Genomic DNA, 23,128 nt, shown 5'->3' on the forward strand with positions numbered 1-23,128 from the left:
CTATTCCCACGCATCCATCTCAGAAGCATGAGAGGCCACTGACGCGCATGCGCCGAAAGCCGCCGCGCGACCTCGCGTCGGCAAACGAAGGAAGCGCGGGCACTACAATTCCCAGAATGCCTTTGGCTCCCAAGCGAGCCTTGCTTTATCGACGCTGTCAGGAACCGCTGGCGAGGCCGAGAGAAGAGGAAGAACGGCAAGATGGCGCTGACCAGGTTGGTTGAGGGCCTGAAGCGGCACCCTGCGAGGCGGTGGGAGCAGATTCCCCTCTCTTTTCCGGAACTCGTTTTCTTTTGAACCGGAATCCCAGGTTTTTGTTTATGGTAGTCGGTTGTGAGGAGGTTACGATGGCGGCGCGGTTTCGCCAGTGAGGCCTGGACCGATCCGGGCATTTTCCTGAGAGGTTGATCCGAAGGCCTCGCTGTTTTCGTGGGGGTGGGGAGGCCTCTCTCCCTCTGGCATGTCTAGTAACGGCAACGGAATTTCGGTTTCGCCGGGGGTGGGGGTGGGGGTGGGTTCCCAACCACGGCTGGTGCGAATCGACCGCGATGGGGGCGGGGCGATGATCTGGGTTGCCGGATACGGGTACACTGATTGAGACGTGGTTTTGGATTGCTCTCACTGTCGGCCGCACCTGGGCAAGGATTTAACCTCAGCCTGGAAACTTGTTTTTGTACCCCGCTCGGTTTTCATACGGGATGTCCTGTTGTGTTGGGAAAGGGCTTCTTCGCATGATTTATGTCCAGGCGGGATTTTCACACGTTACGTTCAATTCTGTACACAGAATTTGAGCTGTGCACTTGTAGCGTTATTCACACGCTACGACAGTTGAGCTCTACAGAACGCACGTGCTCATTTGTAGAGACGGTTTGTACCTCTGTTCAGTGTAACGTGTGAACAAGGCTTTGGGGACTGTGGCATGAAGTGGGCTGTAGCTCCGTAGTAGAACACTTGCTTCGCATGGAGAAGGTTCTATATTGAGTCATTGGCTGCACCAGGTAGGGCTGGGAAATAAAGGTAAAGTACCCCTGCCCGTACGGGCCAGTCGTGACGGAATCTAGGATTGCGCGCTCATCTCGCTCAAGAGGCCGGGAGCCGGCGCTGTCCGAAGACACTTCCGGGTCACGTGGCCAGCGTGATGAAGCTGCACTGGCGAGCCAGACCAGCGCAGCACACGGAAACGCCGTTTACCTTCCCGCTATAAAGCGATACCTATTTATCTACTTGCACTTAGGGGTGCTTTCGAACTGCTAGGTGGGCAGGAGCTGGGACCGAACGACGAGAGCTCACCCCGCCGTGGGGATTCGAACCGCCGACCTTACGATCAGCAAGTCCTAAGCACTGAGGTTTTACCCACAGCACCACCCGTGTCCAGGGCTGGGAAATACTTACACCTAAAATCTTCTGCAACACTGAGCTAAATGAACCATTGCAGTTTGTGTTTCCTCAAACAAAATGTTTCTCAATATGCTCTGTTTACACCTTCAGCTTACCAGGAGTAGTCAATTGATGCAGTGCATGTATGAAATAAGCAAGACAGTGTGAAAGCCATGTTTACATTTTCATGTGCCATTGTTACATGTTAATCACATGTATGCACAGTGAAAATACTTAATATACAGTGGTACCTCGGGTTACAGACGCTTCAGGTTACAGACGCTTCAGGCTACAGACTCCGCTAACCCAGAAATAGTACCTCGGGTTAAGAACTCTGCTTCAGAATGAGAACAGAAATCACGCGGCGGCAGCAGGAGGCCCCAATAGCTAAAGTGGTGCTTCAGGTTAAGAACAGTTTCAGGTTAAGAACGGACCTCCAGAACAAATTAAGTTCTTAACCCAATGTACCACTGTATTCAGCTTTATCAAACCATGTGCAGGTTTCCGGATTTTTTCTGACATCAGAAGATCCTATGTGAAGTTATCTTGGATGTGATTTGATTAATCCTGAGTTATACATTCCCAAATTTATTTGTTTTCCTCTTTATGCATACCAGCTCAGTTACTTAGACTTAGCATGCTGCTGATAATGCCAAGGTTGCAAGTTTGATCCCCATATGGGACAGCTGCATATTCCTGCACTGCAGGGGGTTGGACTAGATGATCCTCAGGATCCCTTCCAATTCTACAATTCTAAGATTCTATGAAATACTAGAACTCATGGGCATCCAATGAAGACTTTGGGGAAGGCTTTGCCTCATCATGCTGCAACAGCAAACTGAAGGACCATAAGTGTGAACGTGGTGCTAAGTGGTTTGATATTAAAAGGCTAGAACCTTGCCGCCCAAGGGTCACAGATTAAGTAGGTAAATAAATATGGGGAAGGCAAAGTGTTTCCTAGAGAAAGATCTGAAATATTTTCCTTGAAGCTTGAATTTGTTTTATTCTAGATTGTATTATTTGATGTTTTAATGTGTTGCTAACCACTTTGAGATCTTTTTCTTTAAAATATAAATCGGTATAGAAATTAAATTAATAATAATAAATTTCATTGAGGGGGAAATTGCACCTAGACATTCTGTTTTGGCAACCATAACCTAGGTTTAAGGTGCCATTTGGGGGTTAGCTTATATATGTGAGTTTTTGACGTGGTATTTTATTGGTGATAGTGGGTTGTATCCAATACTCCACACATGTAATTCTGGCACAATGGGACTTGTCCTCCCCAGCACCCCACCCATCTGCTTTGAACTCTCCCCTAATCCTCAAGAGCTGATTTTGAACGCATGGGCTCGGTCCCTGCTCCTGCCAACCTAGCAGTACAACAGCACGTCAAAGTGCAAGTACAGTGGTACCTCGGGTTGCAGACACTTCGGGTTATGCGTTTTCAGCTTACGGATGCTCTGAAACTAGGAACTACCGGAACAGGTTACTTCCAGGTTTTGGCGCTCGCACATGCGCAGGAGCGCTAAATCGTAAGCGCAGAAGCGCAGAAAAGCATCACGCGCGTGCACAGACACGGCACTGCGGGTTGCGAATGTGCCTCCCGCTCAGATCACATTCGCAACCTGAGGTTCCACTGTAGATAAATAGGTACCGCTCCGACGGGAAGGTAAATGGTGTTTCTGTGTGCTGCTCTGGTTCGCCAGAAGCAGCTTAGTCATGCTGGCCACATGACCCAGAAGCTGTACGCCGGCTCCCTCGGCCAGTAAAGCGAGATGAGCACCACAACTCCAGAGTCGTTCGTGACTGGACGTAATGGTCAGGGGTCCCTTTACCTTTAGAGGCTGGGGGGGATAGGCAAGGGAAATAAAGTTATTTTGCACACATGGAAATCTGTTGTGCCAGTGGAGCTACAATGTTGGATACAGCCCACTGTCTTTTCTGTCTAGTTCAGTGTTTCCCAACCTTGTGCCTCCAGCTGTTTTTGGACTACAATTCCCATCATCCCTTGCCACTGGTCTTGCTAGTCAGGGATGATGGGAGTTGTAGTTCAAAAACAGCTGGCGGCACAAGGTTGGGAAACACTGGTCTAGTTGGAGTAATGCTCAGATATGCTCATGCTTTAAACCAAATGTTTATTGTAACATCAGCATTGCAAACCAGTGGAAAGGAAGAATGACTTTGTCACAAAAACTCAGAATGGACTCAACCTAAACCACCTTGGATTTTGTATCAGAACTGTAGCACCAGGAACCTGAAGTTTAGGAAGGAAAAGAGCTCTTAGGGGCAAATTAGAGGAAATAAATCAAAAGCGCAAAACTGCAGTTTCTTTGTAAAACAGTTTAATGGAATAAGAACAATATTTCATGTGTTGTCTAATGTATACAGATATAATCCAAATATTAATTTCCTTCTTTCTGTTTACTTAGTTTTTTGCCAGCACCAACTCAGCTATCTCAAGACCAGCTGGAATTAGAAGAGAGGGCAAGATCTCAAAGGGTGAGACAGACTGCATTGGTGTCATCACGAAGGGAGCCACCCCCTTACGGTTATCGGAAAGGATGGATACCACGAATGTTAGAGGTAAAGAGTGGTGTGCACAGTTGTTGACATGAATAATTATTTTAGTTACTTTAGAGAAGTGAGATCTTGGCTTTTGAATGTAAGGGCCCATAATATGTCTGTTTCTATAACTCTGCTGCTTACATAGATACCCATCCTAACATTTAGTTCAGTGGTGAGAAACTTGGGGCCTGCCAGATGTTGAATTACGTCACTCCTGACCTTTGCTCATGCTGCCTGAGGCTGATGGGATTTGGAGTGTGACAACATCTGCAGAGCCAAAGGTTTACTGTTCCTGATCTTTGTTGTATATTTTATTTTTTCTTCAGCTTGTAAACCGCCTTGTTTATAGTAATATAAAAAGGCAGTATACAAATTAAAAGTGAAATGAAATGAAAATCCTAGCCTTTGCTGTTAGTTTTTGAATGACTAGTCTAGTACTAACAATACCTTCTTGTTTCTTTTGCCCATTTTGTAATCATTTCCAATTTATTTTACTGTATAGGATTTTGGAGATGGAGGTGCTTTCCCAGAAATTCATGTTGCCCAATATCCTCTGGATATGGGCCGAAAAAAGAAAATGTCCAATGCATTAGCTGTTCAAGTGGATGCAGAAGGAAAAATAAAATACGATGCTATAGCTCGGCAGGGACAGTCAAAAGACAAGGTAATAGACTTCCCAGATGCTTGTATATAGATACAGTTTTATTGTTATGGATATTGTTTTATTTTACTTGGCTTACCAATTCTAATGCAACCTGGAAAAGCTTTGTTATGAACTGTAGATGAGTTTCTCACAAGTCCAACAGTACAGTGGCAGAACATGAGATTTATATCTTGAAAGTATAAGATGGGAAGACACTTTTCTGAATTGCTACACTCTTAAGAAATAATATAGGAACACATTTCATAGCATCTGCCTATTATAAGGATGTGAGTCTTTATGTGGTCACATAGTCAACATCACTGAGGCCTAGTCTCCATATGCAGCAAAATTGTGTAATAGAATGGGCTGTACCACTTCAGGCTGCAGGGCAGCATTCAAAAACACAACCTTCCATCCTCAGTTTGAAGTACTACAGCCAATTCTACCATCTTAGAATATTTCCACCTCATTCTGCTACATATATAGATCCAGGACCTAGAGTATTGTCCTTAAGCAGGCACCCCCAAACTCGGCCCTCCAGCTGTTTTGGGACTACAGTTCCCATCATCCCTGACCACTGGTCCTGTTAGCTATCAATGATGGGAGTTGTAGTCCCAAAACAGCTGGAGGGCCGAGTTTGGGGGTGCCTGTCCTTAAGTGACTAAGGAGTAGGTGATTTGGCTGTTCTCACAGTTAGTTGCTGAGGGTGTTGGTGCCCACTCCACTACTGTGGATGCCTACGCAGTCTACATGCCATGTTTCTGGGACCAAGGAAAGTAGAGATTGGGGAATCTACTTAGCTTCACCCAAGAATGGGAAGCCAACCAAAGGGATAGATGCTTGAGCACTACTTTCCTTGGTTGCAGGAAGTGAAGGACAGCGAAGGTGGAGATAGTTATATTTTCACCATATTAGCCTATGAACACACCAATTGTTCTGCCTTAAAGATCCAGTAGCCTTTAAAGTGAAAGGGAGACAAAACTGCACATACAGCTAAATATGAAAGTGACCACACCAGCCCTGCCTCTTCGGTTATGCAGCTCGGCTTCTCCTTTAAAAAGCAAATTGCCTTTTGAGGCTAGAACACACCATGCATACTCTGCATGGATACTTACCTGGCTCAGTCTTTACCTAGCCAAGGTGAATGGCAAAGCCTCTTCTCAGTGCATTCTTATTAACCAAATAGGGAATCGAGCCTGTCTTAATTACTGTGAGCTTTAGTAGTGAGTGTGAGACTATGATGAATCTGTGTTAATTATTTTGAAGTAAATGATGTTTGTGTCATGTGAAGTGGAAATGTGTTTCTACCTAGTATTCCTAATAGTTCCTCAGAGTGTGATCGTCCCCACACAGACATATTCTGCTGTTTTTCCTTCAGTAGTGTGGGCTATTTCTCCAGGATCAAGGGAAAAGACAGTGTACCCAATGCTCAGCCTCCATGCATATAAATGCTAAACATGTGGAAAAGAGAGGGCGAAGAGCATTTTGAACAACCTCCATCATGTAGCCTTGTGTTAAGAGTTGCACTATGGGAAAGAACCAAAGAGTCATGTGGGTCTGTCCTCCCAGTAGGCAGGACTCACCTTATTGCTTTGAGGAAACGTTTGTTCTCCATACATGAATGGGCAAGTGGGTAATTGCAAGCCTGTTATTACCAGTAAGGCTACCACATGGTACTCGGTTTACTATCATTTTCTCATAAACAGTGGATAATGAATCGTGGCTTTATCATATTCAGAGCTTACTCGTTTTAATCTGGCTAGAACATCATCTTCTTTCATTCTCTGGGATATTTTGAGCTCTTAAAGTGAGCTTGGTTCTTCATGCTTTGAGATTCTTGGGGGTTTTATAGTTAATTACCATGAAGAAATATTGCTATTCAAATGTCCTTCATTTGGCTTTGTGAGATGTGTTTCCATTGATACTCATTTAAAGGGTTGTTAATTCTGGAATACTTGGATGAGAATTGGAAAATCGTTCCTGTGCTAAATTATTAGTTGAGCTACAGGTCTGTTTTTATAGTTAGGCAAATGCCATAAAAGATGGAGAGGTGCTGCTTAGAGCAATCTCTTTTGGGGTGAATACTTGCCTCCTTGAGTAATGTTGAGCAATTAGTCTCAGTTTATGGATATATAGAACAACTTAATTCCTGGTTTGCTAGGACTTAGTTCTCTATTTCTTTATTTTTTACCATCATCTTTTCTTGTATATGTTGTGTTTTGGATATTAGAGTTTATAATACATTTTTTAGCTTTCACAGTTGTGTAATTATACACATGCTTTGAGAAAACTGTCTGGTATTACTGCCTCCCACACAGGCAAAAGATTAAGCAATCACAAAAGCATGTCACAGTGGTTTGAGAGAAATTACCTGGTAGCACCACAAAAAATAACACGTGTTACCATTTCTCTTGGCTCCTAGCATAGTCTATAGTAAATGGTATATAGATTAAGTTTGGTAGACACCTTTATACATGCATCCTGCTGCAACATAATTGCCTTATCCCATTTCTAGATGGCAAAGGGGCGCTAGTTCTTGAACCTGAAGAACATTGCCCAGAAGCTCTTAAAACGTTACCTTATTCTTTAAAGAAGAAAGCTGGCACAAAAATGCAGTGATGTTGATAGCAAATGCAGTACATGCAGCAACCATTTTAGGCGCGTCTGGTATGTGTGCAACCTCACAGGCATGCATCATGCCAAACCCGGATGTGACCTGAAAATCTTTCAAAAATGGGGGGGGGGGTGCGGAACTGGGTGTTTGCAGGCTTCTTCAATGGGTGTTCAAATTATATGCAATTTCATGCAACCCCCTCACAAACAGGGAGTTGCCTATAAAATGAACTCACAAATAAGCCCTCAATAATTCAAGCTTATTGACACAAATGTGTTTCACTTGTTCTGGTCTCAAAAATTAATAAATATGACAGCTTTGCAAAGCACTCTGTGTTGTCTGCTTTTTCTTAACCAATCAAACTCCATAATGCTTGCAATTTGTGCAACTTTTAAAGTTTCAGACAGCCATTGCACAAGAGGATGAGCTATTTCCTTGCAATTATTATTTTATTTATCTTTTACCTTCTGTTTTTATGTTTTGTATTTTAACGTTAGCGACCTTGAGTACCATTTGGTGGAAAAGACATAAGCAAAATATCCCAGTAGCTCCAAATAGGGTATGAAAGAATTCCAGGTTTTTGATCAACTCAACTTTGATTCTATGGTCATGATAAAAAGGCTTCCGATTTGGAATTCTAAATATATTCATAGTGTTTGGCCCTTATATGGACAATTCTATTTTGGAAAGCTAATCTAGTTTTTTGTTTTTTTATATTGAAAAAAGCTCCATAAATGAGGAGGGAAACGAAGCTCCACGAGTGTGCAGGATTTTTTGTTCATTTACAGTATTCCCTTTTCATAATGCTGTTTTCAATGTTTCAGGTCATTTACAGCAAATACACAGACCTGGTTCCAAAGGAAGTTATGAATGTGGATGACCCTGATCTGCAAAGACCTGATGAAGAAGCTGTCAGAGAGGTATTGTGGTCAGTGATGCACCTAACTATTGAAGCCACTTGTATCTCGTCCAAGTGTTTAATGTAACATTTCTGATTGCAGCTTACAGAAAAGACTCGAGCAGCACTGGAAAAGTCTGTCTCCCAGAAAATTGCAGCAGCCATGCCAGTCCGAGCAGCTGATAAACTAGCTCCAGCTCAATACATTCGGTACTGGACAATTTTTGGATTGTTGAAATTTCTTTGTATGCAAAGTTAATGTAAGGCCTTTTTTGTGAGTGTGAAACATAACCATTATCTCAGGCCACAAGCAGTTACATGAGTGCTAAGAAATTATTGCTGTTTAATGAAATGTGATATTAGTCCTGTTACAGAGAACGTGATGTACTTAGCTATGCATAGGAAACTGTGTGGCTATGTGTTCTCTTCTTGGTTTGTTTCTGATAATGAACTTTCTTGCAATAAATATATGATGGTTTTTATGGCCCATAAATGGTGAATAGCACAATGAGGGCTGTGAAGCTACCTTCAAATATATAGGTCTGAAATATAGGGTATCCAGTTGGAAAGATTTTTACTATCCTACCAGTAAAATTGGATAGGAATTAGAACGCCGGGCTCTGCTGTGTGATTGAAACAGAGCTCTGTAGTTCAGTGTGTGCTCAGTTTGAAAGAACAGTGACACATCATCTACTTCTGCACTTCTACTCAAGTGTGTATGCTTGGCAATCCAATGTCTGTGAGCAAAACTAAAATTCTGGCAAAGTAAATAAGAGGCTCATTAGAGGGTCTGTACTAACTGAATTTCTTCCTTGTTTTTTCAGATACACACCATCACAGCAAGGTGTGGCCTTCAACTCTGGTGCAAAACAGAGAGTTATTAGAATGGTGGAGATGCAAAAAGACCCCATGGAGCCACCAAGATTCAAGTAAGAATCAGAAATGTACAGCTATTGTGCCATAGAGGGTCCAGGGATGGAGATTGACATACTAAGGTTACTATATTTTTCAACTCATTAGGATTAACAAGAAAATTCCTCGTGGACCACCATCACCTCCAGCTCCTGTAATGCACTCTCCCAGCAGAAAGGTAATGGACAATTGTGACAACTCTTACTTAACATTTTTAAACATCTGATGTATAAAGTATGGAGGATTCAAGTGTACGTATCAGCAGATAATCCGTTGGTGGCCATTGGGCAGGAACTGTTTTTCTCCAGCCTCAGGGAAGTTAACAAGCTATCCCAGCATGAGACATGATGGACATGGATTACAATAAAATGTAATTTTGAGGTGTCAGTTCAGACAGTTTTAAAAATGGATGGATGTAAGTTCTTCTAAGTGTCTGTATTGGTACCACTGCTTTTTAACTTGTTGATAAATGGACTGGAGTTGGGAGCAAGCAGTGTGGTGGCCAAGTTGAGATTGACACCAAATTATTCAGTTTGGTGAAACCCAAGATTGTGAAGAGCTCCAAAAGAATCTCTACAAACTAGGTGAATGTACAAAAGAATAGTAAAAGTGGTTCAATGGAAATTGAGGGGAAAGATCCTAATTTCACATATTACGCCAAGGAGATCTGAGAGCATTGACTAACCAGAAAAGAAAGATTGGGTTTGTGGTGGAGAGCTCAGTGAAACAGCTACTTGCTCTGCAGCAGCTGTGAAAAAGATAAATTCCATTTTAGGAAACCTTAGGGCATCTCAATCAAAAATATAATTGCTGCTAATGCCTGCAACCACACTTGGAATATTGTGTGTAGTTATGTTTGTCATACCTGAAAAATGATATTGAAATCCTGAAAATAGTTGCACAAAGGGACAACTAAAAGGATCAGAGGCTGCAGCAGCTCCCCTAGAAGGAAGAGTACAGTGTCTGGGGATTCATAGTTTATAAAAAATGTAAGCAAGGGGAAATAAGTTTCAGGCCATAAAATTATGCACAGCATGGGGAAAGAGAATAGAAAGTTGTTTTGTCTCCTTGTCTCATAATACTAGAACCAGGGTCATTCAATAAAGCTACTCGGTCTGAGAAACAGGTTGTTGTGCTAGATGGATCTTTGACCTGAGCTAGAATCATGGAATTGTAAAGTTGGAAGGGACCACAAGGGTCATCTAGTTTAACCCCCTGCAGTGCAGGGATCTTTCGCCCAATGTGGGGTGCAAATCCACAACCCTGAGATTAAAGAGTCATGTTCTACCAACTGAGCTATGTCCCCCCTGGTTAGATTGTCTAGTGATGTTCCAGATTTTTTGTTATTCTTTTCCCTTAAGCTTGTGGCTAGACTTGCTTGCTTGAGAGGTCTGGAGCCATCTATTCTGTAGGCACCTTGGCATGGTAAACCTTGTTCATTCATTCCTGATAGCTACTTGAGCAATGTGGCGATGTTTGTAAAAGCCATGAATGGTCTTTGGGCTACTATTTGTTGAAGAAACTTTCAGTGCTACCAATAAGGATTATGTGAATTAAACTCATTGAATACGGATGGAAGTTCCCATTTTGGGGAGTCGGACTGGATAAACTGACCTAGGTCTTCCCCAAAAGTTTGGTATCTGAGGTTTAAACATTCAGCTGCTGTTGCCAGAATTGCTGGTAGTTTCTCTTTTAGTTTTAGCTTTCCAGGAGATGCAGCTTGAATGAACATGACAATTGCTGGGGGGAAAACATTTCACTGTGTTTTGTTGACACTTCCTATTTGACGGTTCATGGCTACTCAGCTACTGTGTTTCAGAATGGGAATGAATCCCCGCCTCTCATTGGCAAAAATGGGGGGGAAATCTAAAATCTCTTTACCTCTTCTCTGCTCAGATGACCGTGAAGGAGCAACAAGAATGGAAAATTCCTCCTTGCATTTCAAACTGGAAAAATGCTAAGGTAATTAACTTGTCATAACGTCAAACTGTAATGTTGCATCCTGCTGGGGAAACTCCTCAAAAAATGATCTGCAGTCTGAATGATACTTTAAAGCATCCAGAGCTGAGTAAACCAGCTGTGTTCAGAAAGGAGGTTGCAGTGATAGGGCTTGACTCTTCTCTGCCTTTTATCTTAAAACTGCCAAGATGACAAGGGCAAAGAATTTGCTAGATAGTAAATTGCTGTTTTGCAGTGATCAGCTGTGGTTAGTTAGGCAAAGGAAAGTATTTAAAATTACCTCATACTGCTGTTTGCAGGGTATGAAACCAGTTTGCCCTGATGCTCTCAAGCCTTTACCAAAAAAAGATATATTCTTGCAGTAGCATCTATTTATCCAAGTCATTGGAAGTGTTGGACTTGAATCAGAAAGAATTAGATTCAAATTCCCACACTAACCCTATATGATTACCTTGGGCCAGTTGTGTACACTCAGGCTAACATACTTCACAGGACTGTTGCTATAGACTGGAGTAATCATATATACACAATGGAGTTGGAGCAGGATACAAATGGGAGGAATTATATAAAATTATTTACTGGTTCACATTTATGGTATTTATGGTAACTAGCTTCTGTTGCAGTGAGTGTGTATATGTACCACCTTCTCTGTCTGCCAACTAAGGTCTATGATGTTGCTAGAGAAAGCTTGTGTCACAATAAATTGGTTATTCTTCCATTGCCTCAGCTGCCTTTGTGTCCCTCCTATACTCTGAGCTATTTTTCTCTTTTGCAAAGGCCCTTTGTTGTCCTATTCAGAGAACAATGACATTGACAGTTCAGTACTTGCAGGAAGAGGGAGTAGTGATGAATTCCTGTGGTGTTTAGGATAATCCTCCTTGTTTTTAAAACTTCTGTGGCAGGTCTTACTAAGAGAATATCACATTGAGGCCACTGAATATATCATAGGTGCGGGGGTTTCTTTGATTCTTTTAATAAAACTTTAGTTTGTAGAAACATGATTAATTTTCCCAGCAACTTAAACATGTTTGGTGCTACTTTTATTTGGAATGTTATTCCCATTGTTAAATAAACGTGCTGAGGATTGCAACTTCAGTCAGATACTTGGTGGTGGTGGCACTAATCACTCCTGCATTTGTTGGGATTCTTCAGTATACAACAAATAGTGAAAAGGGAAAATGTGTTGCATAGATAGAATCAAGGAAGTTTTAAAGACCATTTTAAATCTGGAAACTGAGGGAATTGTATTACTTTAACTAATGCCATAAACAGGGGCTTGGTGTATGGAGGATTACAAAAGTAGGAACCAAACAATGCAACTACTCGCACCTAGAGCAAATGAACTGCCCTGAGACCTTCGGGTATAGGGCAGTATAGAAATTAATTAATTAATTAATATTTAATTACAAGTAAGGATTTGGGGCAGCTTCTTGGCATGCCATGGCTTTTCCTTAGTGATCAACTGTCTTGTCTGTTTTTCCTCCAGGGTTACACCATTCCATTAGACAAGCGTCTGGCTGCGGATGGCAGAGGACTGCAGACTGTCCACATTAATGAAAACTTTGCCAAGTTGGCTGAGGCTCTCTACATTGCTGACAGGAAGGTCAGGCTATAGTTGCTTCTCTGCAGTGCATCTTTCTGAGTAATTTCTTTCCACAGAATAAATTTGAGCAGCATTGCAACTTTTAGCCGGTTGCTTGGAAATGGCTTTGTGTAAGTAGTGTGGCATGGCTTCTATACTGTTCTTTTAGCCCTTGCCTAGTTTCTTGATTGGCCCAAAGCAGCTGGCTGTTTCCAGTTCTGGACTGTACATCCTGTTTTATATTACCACTCAAAAGCATAAAAACTAGGTCTTCTTGTTCTCTCCTTACCATCTGGCTGTGCTCTGAATCTTGTGCAGGCTCGTGAGGCTGTGGAGATGCGAGCCCAGGTGGAGCGGAAGATGGCCCAGAAGGAAAAAGAGAAGCATGAGGAGAAACTCCGGGAAATGGCCCAGAAGGCCAGGGAGCGAAGGGCAGGGATCAAAACCCATGTGGAGAAAGGTATATCCCATCCTCCTGCAGTTTTCATAAAATATTCCAAAGAGGGTTCTGCACATGACAAGTGTACTGACCTTATCAGGAAGACTGCACTATATGCAGTTACAGAAGGATGGCCTCTACGTGCATAGCGTTCCTCATGCAAAAAGAATGCAGCTCATTTCTATGCATGTTTATGTGGAAGTAAGTTCTCCTTTGTTGAGTGGCGTCCAAGTAGGTGTGCATACAATTGTAGTTTAAATGGCTTCCTGTTAATGGCATGTAACCGTTAGATAAAAACTGGGGAAAGCCCTAAACTTGTTGGGCCAGAAAAAAATTAAGTATTTTGTGAACAAGTGTAGAAATGTTAAAAGACCCTTCAACTTCTGAGTACTTAGTCCACCATCCACTGTGTTCTTCATAGCTGCAAGTTCAGCTTCCACTATGTTGCTGTTAACTCACATAAGAGATGGCTGCATGTAATTTTGAATTTCAAATGTATCTGTGCAGAGGATGGAGAAGCTAGAGAACGTGACGAAATCAGACATGACAGACGAAAAGAGAGACAGCACGACCGGAATCTTTCCAGAGCAGCCCCTGACAAAAGGTAAAGTTGTTCAGCTAATAATAACTGGGCAGTATACTACTTGATCAAGGTAAATGTAAAACGTTTGATTCTAACCTAACAAATTAGCATTCATTTGGTTGTTCTTTTGTATTAAGTTACTGTTTATATAAAATTTATATACCACTTCATTGGAGAAAACCTCAAAGCAATTTACATGATTTGGAAATGTACATACCTGTAGTGAAGTGATTTCTGGTGTGCTATGGCACACTATTATGTTAAAAGGAGTAGTATGTGTCGATTTTTGTGCTTCTATGTATTAAGTGCTTGTGTGTTCTTCTACATAGCATTAGTTGAGGCTCTGTATAGCACTAGTTCCTTAGTTTCTCTCTGTCAGCCCCAAAGGAGGGACCAAGGATGTATTATGATGGGATCTCCATCTGATAGGAACAAGATTCAGATAGGTAGCTGTGTTGGTCTGATGCAGTTGAAATATATAAAAAAAATTTTTTAAATTGTCCAGTAGCACCATAGAGACCAAGAACAAACCTTAGAGACCAACTAAGGTGCTACTGAACAAGTGTTTTATTTTTTAAAATATTTTGATGGGAACAAGTTAACTTTGAAGATTAGCATGGAGAACATTAAACAGTTAGACAATCTATGGCCTTTTAAAATGTGGGGAGGGGTTATAGTTTTGTTTATTATTAAGATATTTATTGTTGTTTTTATACTGTAAACCACACAGTAATCCTTGGAGGAAGAGAGGTATATAAATTTAATAAATAATAATACCACCATGATCTTGTTTTTGATGGTCAGACAGGAGAGTGACACTGTAGAATGCAGTATTTACCCTTAGGCAGGAATGATGCTTGGATAAAGGCTTGAATGTGTCAGGTTCTCCTGTGGCCATCATGTAGATTTCCCCCCACCTAGTTTACTCTTAGGCGGCACACTTTGTGCCAGCTGGACTAGCTGTCTATTGTATTTTGAGAACCATTTCTTTGCAGGGTGGATTGATTTTTAAATCACCCAGAAAAAAACATTAATGGATTAAATTTGCATCTGAAGATTTAAATTGTTTCAAATCATTTCCCTTGTTTTAATTTACGCACTTCCTGAGCAAGCATACATGTGAAGTAGCTGCTAGAATAATTAACACACAATTAATTGTGTTAAGTAGCAATTAATAAGAACCTTTATACAATATATTCCACAACTTCTATGCAGCCCAGTTCTTTTGCGCAACAGAATTATACCTGCTTTGGAGACAAGGGGAATAGTTTAATTTTACAGTCTGTTTCTGTTTGGCCTTTTCTGTATTACCTGTATTACCTTTCTGTATTCTGTATTACAAGCAAGATAACTTCCTTAAAGTTGAATACCAGAATCCAAAGACGCTTAAAACTTGTTCCTAATGACCTAAGAGGACTTTAGGTTTGTTTGTTCTGAAAGAGCACTTCCCTTGCTGTTGCCCAGGCTTGTATGGCAGGCTATTTTTTGAAGTTGAGAGTTTCAAAAACAGTTTGTCATGCTGTGAAGTCAGCTTTATGAAGATGGAAAAATTCAAAGGAACCACTGGGTAGTTCAAATGTCATTTATGACTAAGTTATTCCTGTGTTCAAGCAAATCAGCACTGCTTCCTCAAAGCATGTCTAGCCCCCCCCCCAACTGCAACATCTTTATTGTGAATAGGCAAACTCCTCACATGAAAGTTTTAATTGTTGATATTTTTGCAACATAACCATTGTTGTTAACTCAGGTCGAAGTTGCAAAGGAATGAGAACAGAGATATTAGTGAAGTCATTGCCTTGGGTGTTCCTAACCCTCGGACATCCAGTGAGATCCAGTATGACCAAAGGCTCTTCAACCAGAGTAAGGTAAGTAATGCCATCCATTGCTCTGGAAAGTTATCACTACGTTTGAAGGAGACAAGTGCCATGTATATGGTCAGATGTACAGCATTAAAAAGATAGCTATGACATAAAATAAAAATACCCTAAGCCAGGCATCACCAACCTGCAGCCCTCCAGATGTTTTGGCCTACAACTCCCATGATCCCTAGCTAACAGGACCAGTGGTCAGGGATGATAGGAATTGTAGTCTAAAACATCTGGAGGGCCAAAGGTTGGGGATGCCTGCCCTAAGCCATAACATGTCAGCCAAAAGAGTGAACAAGCCATATTTTATCTGCTTGTTTTCCAAATAGCTCACTGTGTTGTAAAACAGTTATTTGAGCCTATGTTCATAATTTTCAGCAATTCTAATTTAAAGTACTCAGATGACAACTAGGAACCTGTAACTAGTGTGTCTTGCAGGTTATACGTTTGTTGTGGAAAATATTAGGCTGGTGGGGCGTGGGTAGGAAAGAAATTGGACTCTGAATACACATGTCCTCAAGATTATTTCTGTAATGAAGGGGCAGCTACCAAGCACTCTTTACTGTTGCGTTACAGACCTAGGGAGGCCACAGGAAAGGGCCTATTAAAGCAAGCACCACATCCCAGAATGGGATAGCCCTATCCTAGAACACATTGAGTGAAGGAAAGCAAACTCAGCACTTCCTCCGGACGATACAGTTAAACAGCTTCATTTCCTCTACAGCACTAGATTCTAACACCAACCTGTGCCTTTCAGTTGTTAGGAATTCAACATGTAAATTAGGGGTGGGTAACCTTTGGCCCTCAGGAAAATTTTATGCAGTACTGATTTTTAAAACCATCTGCAAGTGATCAGTTCAAACCTCTGGCATACAATAATCTGCCCACCCCCACAACCTGCTAGGCTGAGGAGGAGGAGGCAGCAGAAAGAGATGAAGAGTCCCCCCTTTGGCTCTGACCCTTCATCATGTGCCTCCTACCAAATTACCCCTAAAGTAGGTAATGTGGCCCTCAACAGGAAAAATGTGTGCCCATTCCAGTATAATTTAATACAAAATAAGCCACCTCTAAATATAACTTAATCCGTTCCGCGATTCTCTTCGTCTAGTGGTTTTTTCGTCTTGCGAAGCAAGCCCATTGACGGCTTAGCGGATTAGAAAAAGGGGGGGGGGACCCGCAGGAACTCGCAAGACATTTTCGTCTTGCGAAGCAAGCCCATAGGAAATTCGTTTTGCGAAGCACCTCCAAAACGGAAAACTCTTTCGTCTAGCGAGTTTTCCGTCTTGCGAGGCATTCGTCTTGCGGGGCACCACTGTATTACCAAAGCCCCTCAATGAGCAGTGGTTAGAAAACTATGGGTACGTTAAAAGTGAAATGCATTGCACTATCCTGCAATATTGCCTTCATTATGGGTAAATTTAGCATTTACTATAATAGTGTTTCGAAGCATGCAGCACTTCTCTTTAGCGGAGAAGAGTGCCTTCTGTCACCACTGTGGTTGGAGGCTAAACCTGAACCTGGTATCCCAAGCCATTGAGAACCAAGTTTCTCCTTTCATCTGAATAGTTCTATCCTTTTCTCTTACGCTAGTATGCAACATAGTTGGGACTTGTTGGTTTTATGAGTGATTTCTGTTCTCCCAGAGAATGCTGTATTCTGACTCTGAATAGCAATCTACCTAATGCGGTTAGGTAGGTTTCGGAGTAGTATTGATGACTTCTAAGGGAACCTGTTTTTGGACATTGTGCTTGTTAGTATCCAGCTAATATAGATGGTTTTGGTGTTCTGCTAGGGTATGGACAGTGGCTTTGCTGGAGGAGAAGATGAAATTTACAATGTCTATGACCAGCCCTGGAGAAGTGGTAAAGACATGGCCCAGAACATCTACAGACCTAGTAAAAATGTGGATAAGGACGTGTATGGTGATGATTTGGAGGCACGAATAAAAACTACTAACAGGTATGGAAATTTCAAGTATTTCCAATTGTATTTTTACTACCAGAACACTCGATTTACTACTTTCTTTTGGTCTCGCAGGTTTGTTCCTGATAAGGAATTTTCTGGCTCAGACCGCAGGCAAAGAGGTCGAGAAGGACCAGTTCAGTTTGAGGAGGATCCTTTCGGTCTAGACAAATTCTTGGAGGAAGCCAAACAGCATGGGGGCTCAAAAAGGCCTTCTGATAGTAGCCGTCCTAAAGAACATGAGCATGAAGGCAAGAAGAGAAGGAAAGAGTAAGGAATTGGTTTCAAGCATTTTAAACAAGACTGCAGGGGATTGTCTAAACCACCTGACAGTTCCTGAATAGTGGATATAGGCACCCAGCTAAAGGGACACTTTTGCCCAAGGAACAGAGGAAGTAAGAAAAAACTGGACCACTGAATTATAGGTTTTGTGTTTGGGGCTCTAGCTTTGTGCTGCCCCTTTGTTTTTACACAGGTGGAGCTCTGTTCTCTTAAGGTCAGAATAAGCTGCCTGGTGTATATGGAGTTCTTAGTTAAAGCTGCTTATTCCATCTGATAATACTCCCCCTTGTACATAGTTTGCCCTGCTTCTGCTGTAACGTATGTGAGAGGGGGAAGAAAGTGTATTGTGGTTCATTTGCTCTGCTGTGATTGTATAGTTCATTCATCTTAAGCTTATGAGAAACAGCTGGATTCATTTAACTGAGATGAATACATATCCAAGTTTATTTTAGTTTCTTTATACAGCAGTGAAATAAAGTCTCCTTCCTTTAACCGATGTCAGCAGTTCTTCTGTTTGAAAAGTGGCCTTTGCTTTTCTGACGTTTCACATCAAGCTGAAAGATTGAACAAATTGCTAGTAAGTCAGTAGAAGAAACAATCTTAATATCCATATCAATGTTGATATACTTAATATATTCATTTTTGAGGTGATGTTCCACGTAAGTTGAAACCACTTTTCATAAAACATTTGTGTAAGTTTCTACGAATCAAGGCCTCTTATGAACTCCTAATGAAATACGTTTTTGGCTGAAAGAAATACCAGATCAGCTTATTAATTAAAATTACCTAGGATTACTACAATGTGTGTTTCAGATACAGCTTCATAAATGGCTTTCAACATTTAACATGAGAGCCATTTTATTTCTCTTCTTTCCTGTAAGGACCTGAAAAAAGAATAAGTGGTACAAGGTCTCTGAAATGTTCCTTGGCGAGCAGGCTTTGCATTGGGCTCCTTTTAATTGGCACCAAATGCAAAACGCACTGGAACTGGTTGCACTCAGGAGCTCTTTATGGAAGTTCCCTAGTACAACTGATCCCTGCTGAAAGTTAGGTTTGCAAAGCATAGCTTTACAGCCTGGCTTGCGTTGCAGCTGAGCTGCAAAGACCCAAGAAGCACACTTAAGAACATGCCCGAGTATTTCAACTCCAGCCCACCACCTCTGCTGCAACTGGAAGCGGTAGATAAATAAATGTAGCTATCCGTTGTGAATAAATGTTTGTGGATGCCAATGCTAACTAAGGTGCCTCTCAAGTACCACAACAGAGTACAGTGGTACCTCGGGTTACATACGCCTCGGGTTACATACACTTCAGGTTACAGACTCTGCTAACCCAGAAATAGTACTTCGAGTTAAGAACTTTGCTTCAGGATGAGAACAGAAATTGCGTCATGGTGGTGGCGCAGCAGCAGGAGACCCCATTAGCTAAAGTGGTGCTTCAGGTTAAGAAATGTTTCAGGTTAAGAACGGACCTCCGGAACAAATTAAGTACGTAACCAGAGGTACCACTGTATGTACAAAACAGCTGTGTCAGTTGTTTTCTCCTTGCCCTGTTCTCTGTGGTCAGCTCGGCTTGGGAAAGTGGTGGGTTGAGGCTTAACACTAGCATTGCCCCCTACTCAGTGCTGCCTGTAAGGGGGGGGGAATTACTATAACACAGTAGGAAACAATTCTCTTCCTCCTCCACGCAATCAAGCAATGAGAATGTGTTAGGAGAGCACAAACTTACCCTCTCCTTGCTCAGACCATGATGATATATTACACCCTGTAGATCAGGAGTGGGTAAAACAAAGACATGCCACCAAATGCTGGCTCTCAAGACTCCCCAGTCCACACCTTTCTCTTTTACCAATCTGGAACATGTTCTTTAACTGTGGTGCCGCCTCTTACTTTTCTATATGGACAGGTCATAGAATCATAGAATCATAGGGTTGGAAGAGACCACAAGGGCCATCGAGTCCAACCCTCCTGACATGGTTGTCAAGCCTCTGCTTAAAGACCTCCAAAGAAGGAGACTCCACCACACTCCTTGGCAGCAAATTCCACTGTCGAACAGCTCTTACTGTCAGGAAGTTCTTCCTAATGTTTAGGTGGAATCTTCTTTCTTGTAGTTTGGATCCATTGCTCCAAACTAAATAAAGCCTCTGGTTTTGCATGGCTCTTAGGTAGCCTACTGTAAGTCACATCCATTGCTCTGCCCACTTTCTGGACCCCATCCACCACTGGGGTGTAGACCTAGAAGGTTGTCCACAAGGGATTATGCCCCTTGGACTAGAAACTATTCACTCCCCTGCTTATAAATCTGTTGTATTTATGCAAGTCTCAAGTCACTTATTAGGTCTGAACTTGTGAAAGGTCTGAAATGTGCAACAAACAAGCTAACCAGGCCATTCTCCGTGTTCACCTTTAAATATAAAATAGCAAATCTCTTCTAGGATAAGAAATTCAGTATGCACAGTACCATAGCCTCTTACCTTAGCTCCTTCTAGAATATGAGTGTCTTTCTGCAAAGTATTTTTAAGACCTTCTTCTGTAGAAAATCCAACCCAGCCAAAACCTTTGTGGAATCCCGTTTCTTTATCCTAATCATCCAAAACAAGTACGTTGAATTGATTTAGATTTGATGGATCCTATGTACTTAATCAACTACTGCTTAAATGCTACTTCAGTATGGACTACATGTGCCCTTTTCACCTTCAACAGAAACCTGGTGAACAACAGCGTCATGCAGAAAGCCATTACCAATCATAAATGTTACACAACTGGCAAATTATATTCTCTTCCCAGCAGACTAGGAAGTTTCCAAGCCACTTATTTCACTGGTTTATGTGGGATGACAAGAATGAATTTGCTGGAAGCTAACTACTTGCCTCAGGAGTAGCGAATGTGGTACCCTCCACATGTTGTTTAATTCAAACTTCTATCAACACCAGGCATCATGCACAAAGGCGACCCTTGAATGGTTCCTCCATAGTTATTGGGGTTACTGGGGTGGTGATCAGGTGGGACTGCTATGAGGAATTATAACAAATATAGAGTAACCCATCTGTGTCAGCAATGAAAGCATTGTGTTGACTGGGTTTAAACTATTTTGATAGGATTCTTGATCAATCCACACCTCTGTATCCCTGTTCCATCTCTCTTGCTTCGCCAGGCAGGCTCTTGGGCCATAAAGGTAGTGGGCAAGCTTCTTTGATGTAGCTTTCTGATATGGTAATCTTAGGGCCAGGAAACAGATCTCACATGGTGATAATGATTGCTGTCCTCCTTATCATGTGTATTGCTTGTTTATCACCTCCGAGGTTGCCAAATGGACTCCTCTGTAGTTCTGTTAATTAGTTTTGGTGGTTTAACTTGTTCCCACGGGAGAGCCAGTGTGGTGTAGTGGTTAAGAGCGGTAGTCTCGTAATCTGGGGAACCGGGTTCGAGTCTCCGCTACTCCACATGCAGCTGCTGGGTGACCTTGGGCCAGTCACACTTCTTTGAAGTCTCTCAGCCCCACTCACCTCACAGAGTGTTTGTTGTGGGGAGGAAGGGAAAGGAGAATGTTAGCCGCTTTGAGACCCCTGAAGGGGAGTGAAAGGCGGGATATCAAATCCAAACTCTTCTTCTTCTTCCCACGAGGGTTTGTTGAAATGCTCAGAAGAAATCTGATTGGTTCTTACGAACACTCTGTAAAAAGCTCTTTTGTAAATAAAACTACCTGGGCCAGGGGCTGCAGACAGACAGAATATTATACGCACCCTTCCCAGAGTCTTGCTGGTTCAAGTCTCTGTGTCTATTCTTATTAATCAGAGTTCAATCCTTCCTTTACTTTGTGAACGCCTCACTGGGGGGTTGAGAATTTTCTAGGGGAAACTAATTTTGGATAGGCCACTGGGAATGGGTGGAGTTATAGCTGAAATCCTATAAGCTGGGAGTAAATCCTCATTAAAAGAGGACTTACTTGTGAGTAGACATATGTGATTGCACTGTAAATATAAAATTTAAAATTTAAAGGAAAGCAGTTACTCTACAAGTAACATTTTGTACTTGATTGCCAGTATCCAAACACAAAATGCTCAACTTGGAACATGATCTAGCCATAGTTGCATAATTAACCCTTCCACTGAAATCATTAAGATTTCAGTACAAAAGTAATGCATTCCCATGAAACGTAAAGTGTTCATTTTTTGATGTCCTGTCTTTGTGTTAGCACAGCAAAAGCTCTGTGTGTGTGTGTGTCCCTGTATCCCTGATTTAAATACACAAGCAGTGAACAGCACAAGATAGGAGGCAATCTATCATAAAGTGGGAACTGTATGCCCTTCATATTAAGTGGATAGTGCATGCTTTTCTTTAATCCTGAGATATCAGCGTCTGAGCACAAGCAGCCCTTAGATGCAGATATCACAGAGGGCAGAGACTAGCTGAAAGTCCATTTGAAAATAAAGTTTGTAAAATGCATGGGAAGAAAAAGAACCATTGGTGGCCTCTGCTAAGTGTGTTCAAATACAGTTCTAAAGGTGCCAGCAGGGAATACTGCATTGTCTCAATCATTTGAATTTTTCTTTTATAATTTTCAGATGCGTTTTAAAATCCAAATGCACATGATGATACCAACTGGATATTAATATTTGTTAGGTGGCTTTGTGCCAGACCTGAATTTTACTGTTATATGTAAATTGCAATTGTATAAAACTAAAACGCGGTGGAGAAGAAATATTTTGTTGAAGAAATATTCAGTTAACAGCAGTGATACTCACAAATGGCACCAAGCATTTTCTCACAGAGCCAAACTGAGCAAAATATTGTTTTACTTCATCTGCAAAAGAGAGAGAGTCATTTATCAAACCAGGTTGTCTTGGGGCGTTTCTGTGCATGACGACGACGTGGTTTTTAAATTAGGGCGAGAATAGTGGAGATCCTCTTAGGGCTGCACACATGGAAGATGGACCGCTGCAAAAGAATTCAGAGCGCTGCACCGTTGCAGAGGAAAGGCGGTTTCTGTAGGTGCTGCTTGCATGGCGTCAGCCGAAATCCCTTCCTCTGTAGCCCTTTAGCCGGGTTACAAAGCCCTCAGCACAAGAAAGAAGGTGGGTTCGACTCACGTCTCGGGCCTCCCAAGCATCTGATGCAGGGATGGAGAAAAGGGCTTAAAACCTCGGGAGCGGGAAGCGCCAGGCACCCACGCTATAAGCCCGGCTATCCTTTTAAGACGCCAAAGGGGCCGACTTACAGCACCCCTTGGGACTCTCTAAAACCCCTTCCCTCCCCTAACCCCGCACCCCACTCACTTGGCCCCGCCGTCCAAGGCACGCGGGCGACGAAGACCTCGAAGAGCCGCCGGGAAGGACCTGCCGCCGCCATCTTGAAAGCCAGGAGAAAGTAAGGCGGGCTCTCGCCGCCCAGCCAATAGGGAGGCGGGCTCTTGCCCTTTCCGCTGAGCGCGAGCAAGGTCACTCC

The 23,128-nt window shown here is 42.2% G+C and overlaps 2 protein-coding genes across 2 annotated transcripts; one reads left to right on the forward strand and one right to left on the reverse strand.

Annotated features, from left to right (window-relative positions):
• Positions 1 to 68: 68 nt before the first annotated feature.
• Positions 69 to 18,176, forward strand: SNW1 (SNW domain containing 1). The gene is made up of 14 exons (XM_079972281.1): positions 69 to 215; positions 3,810 to 3,963; positions 4,448 to 4,609; positions 8,027 to 8,122; positions 8,204 to 8,310; positions 8,925 to 9,029; positions 9,121 to 9,190; positions 10,909 to 10,974; positions 12,458 to 12,574; positions 12,872 to 13,013; positions 13,500 to 13,596; positions 15,323 to 15,440; positions 17,233 to 17,399; positions 17,478 to 18,176. The coding sequence occupies exons 1-14, from the start codon at positions 202 to 204 to the stop codon at positions 17,674 to 17,676; spliced, it is 1,614 nt and encodes a 537-aa protein (XP_079828407.1). The 5' UTR covers positions 69 to 201; the 3' UTR covers positions 17,677 to 18,176.
• Positions 18,106 to 23,093, reverse strand: SLIRP (SRA stem-loop interacting RNA binding protein). The gene is made up of 4 exons (XM_079973123.1): positions 22,960 to 23,093; positions 22,429 to 22,487; positions 20,158 to 20,265; positions 18,106 to 18,238 (listed from the first exon to the last, which is right to left on the reverse strand). Exons 1-4 carry the CDS (start codon positions 23,030 to 23,032, stop codon positions 18,173 to 18,175), a joined length of 306 nt encoding a protein of 101 aa, XP_079829249.1. The 5' UTR covers positions 23,033 to 23,093; the 3' UTR covers positions 18,106 to 18,172.
• Positions 23,094 to 23,128: the final 35 nt, after the last annotated feature.

This window comes from Podarcis cretensis, assembly GCF_951804945.1.
Source record: "Podarcis cretensis genome assembly, chromosome: 1".
Taxonomy (NCBI): Eukaryota; Metazoa; Chordata; class Lepidosauria; order Squamata; family Lacertidae; genus Podarcis; species Podarcis cretensis.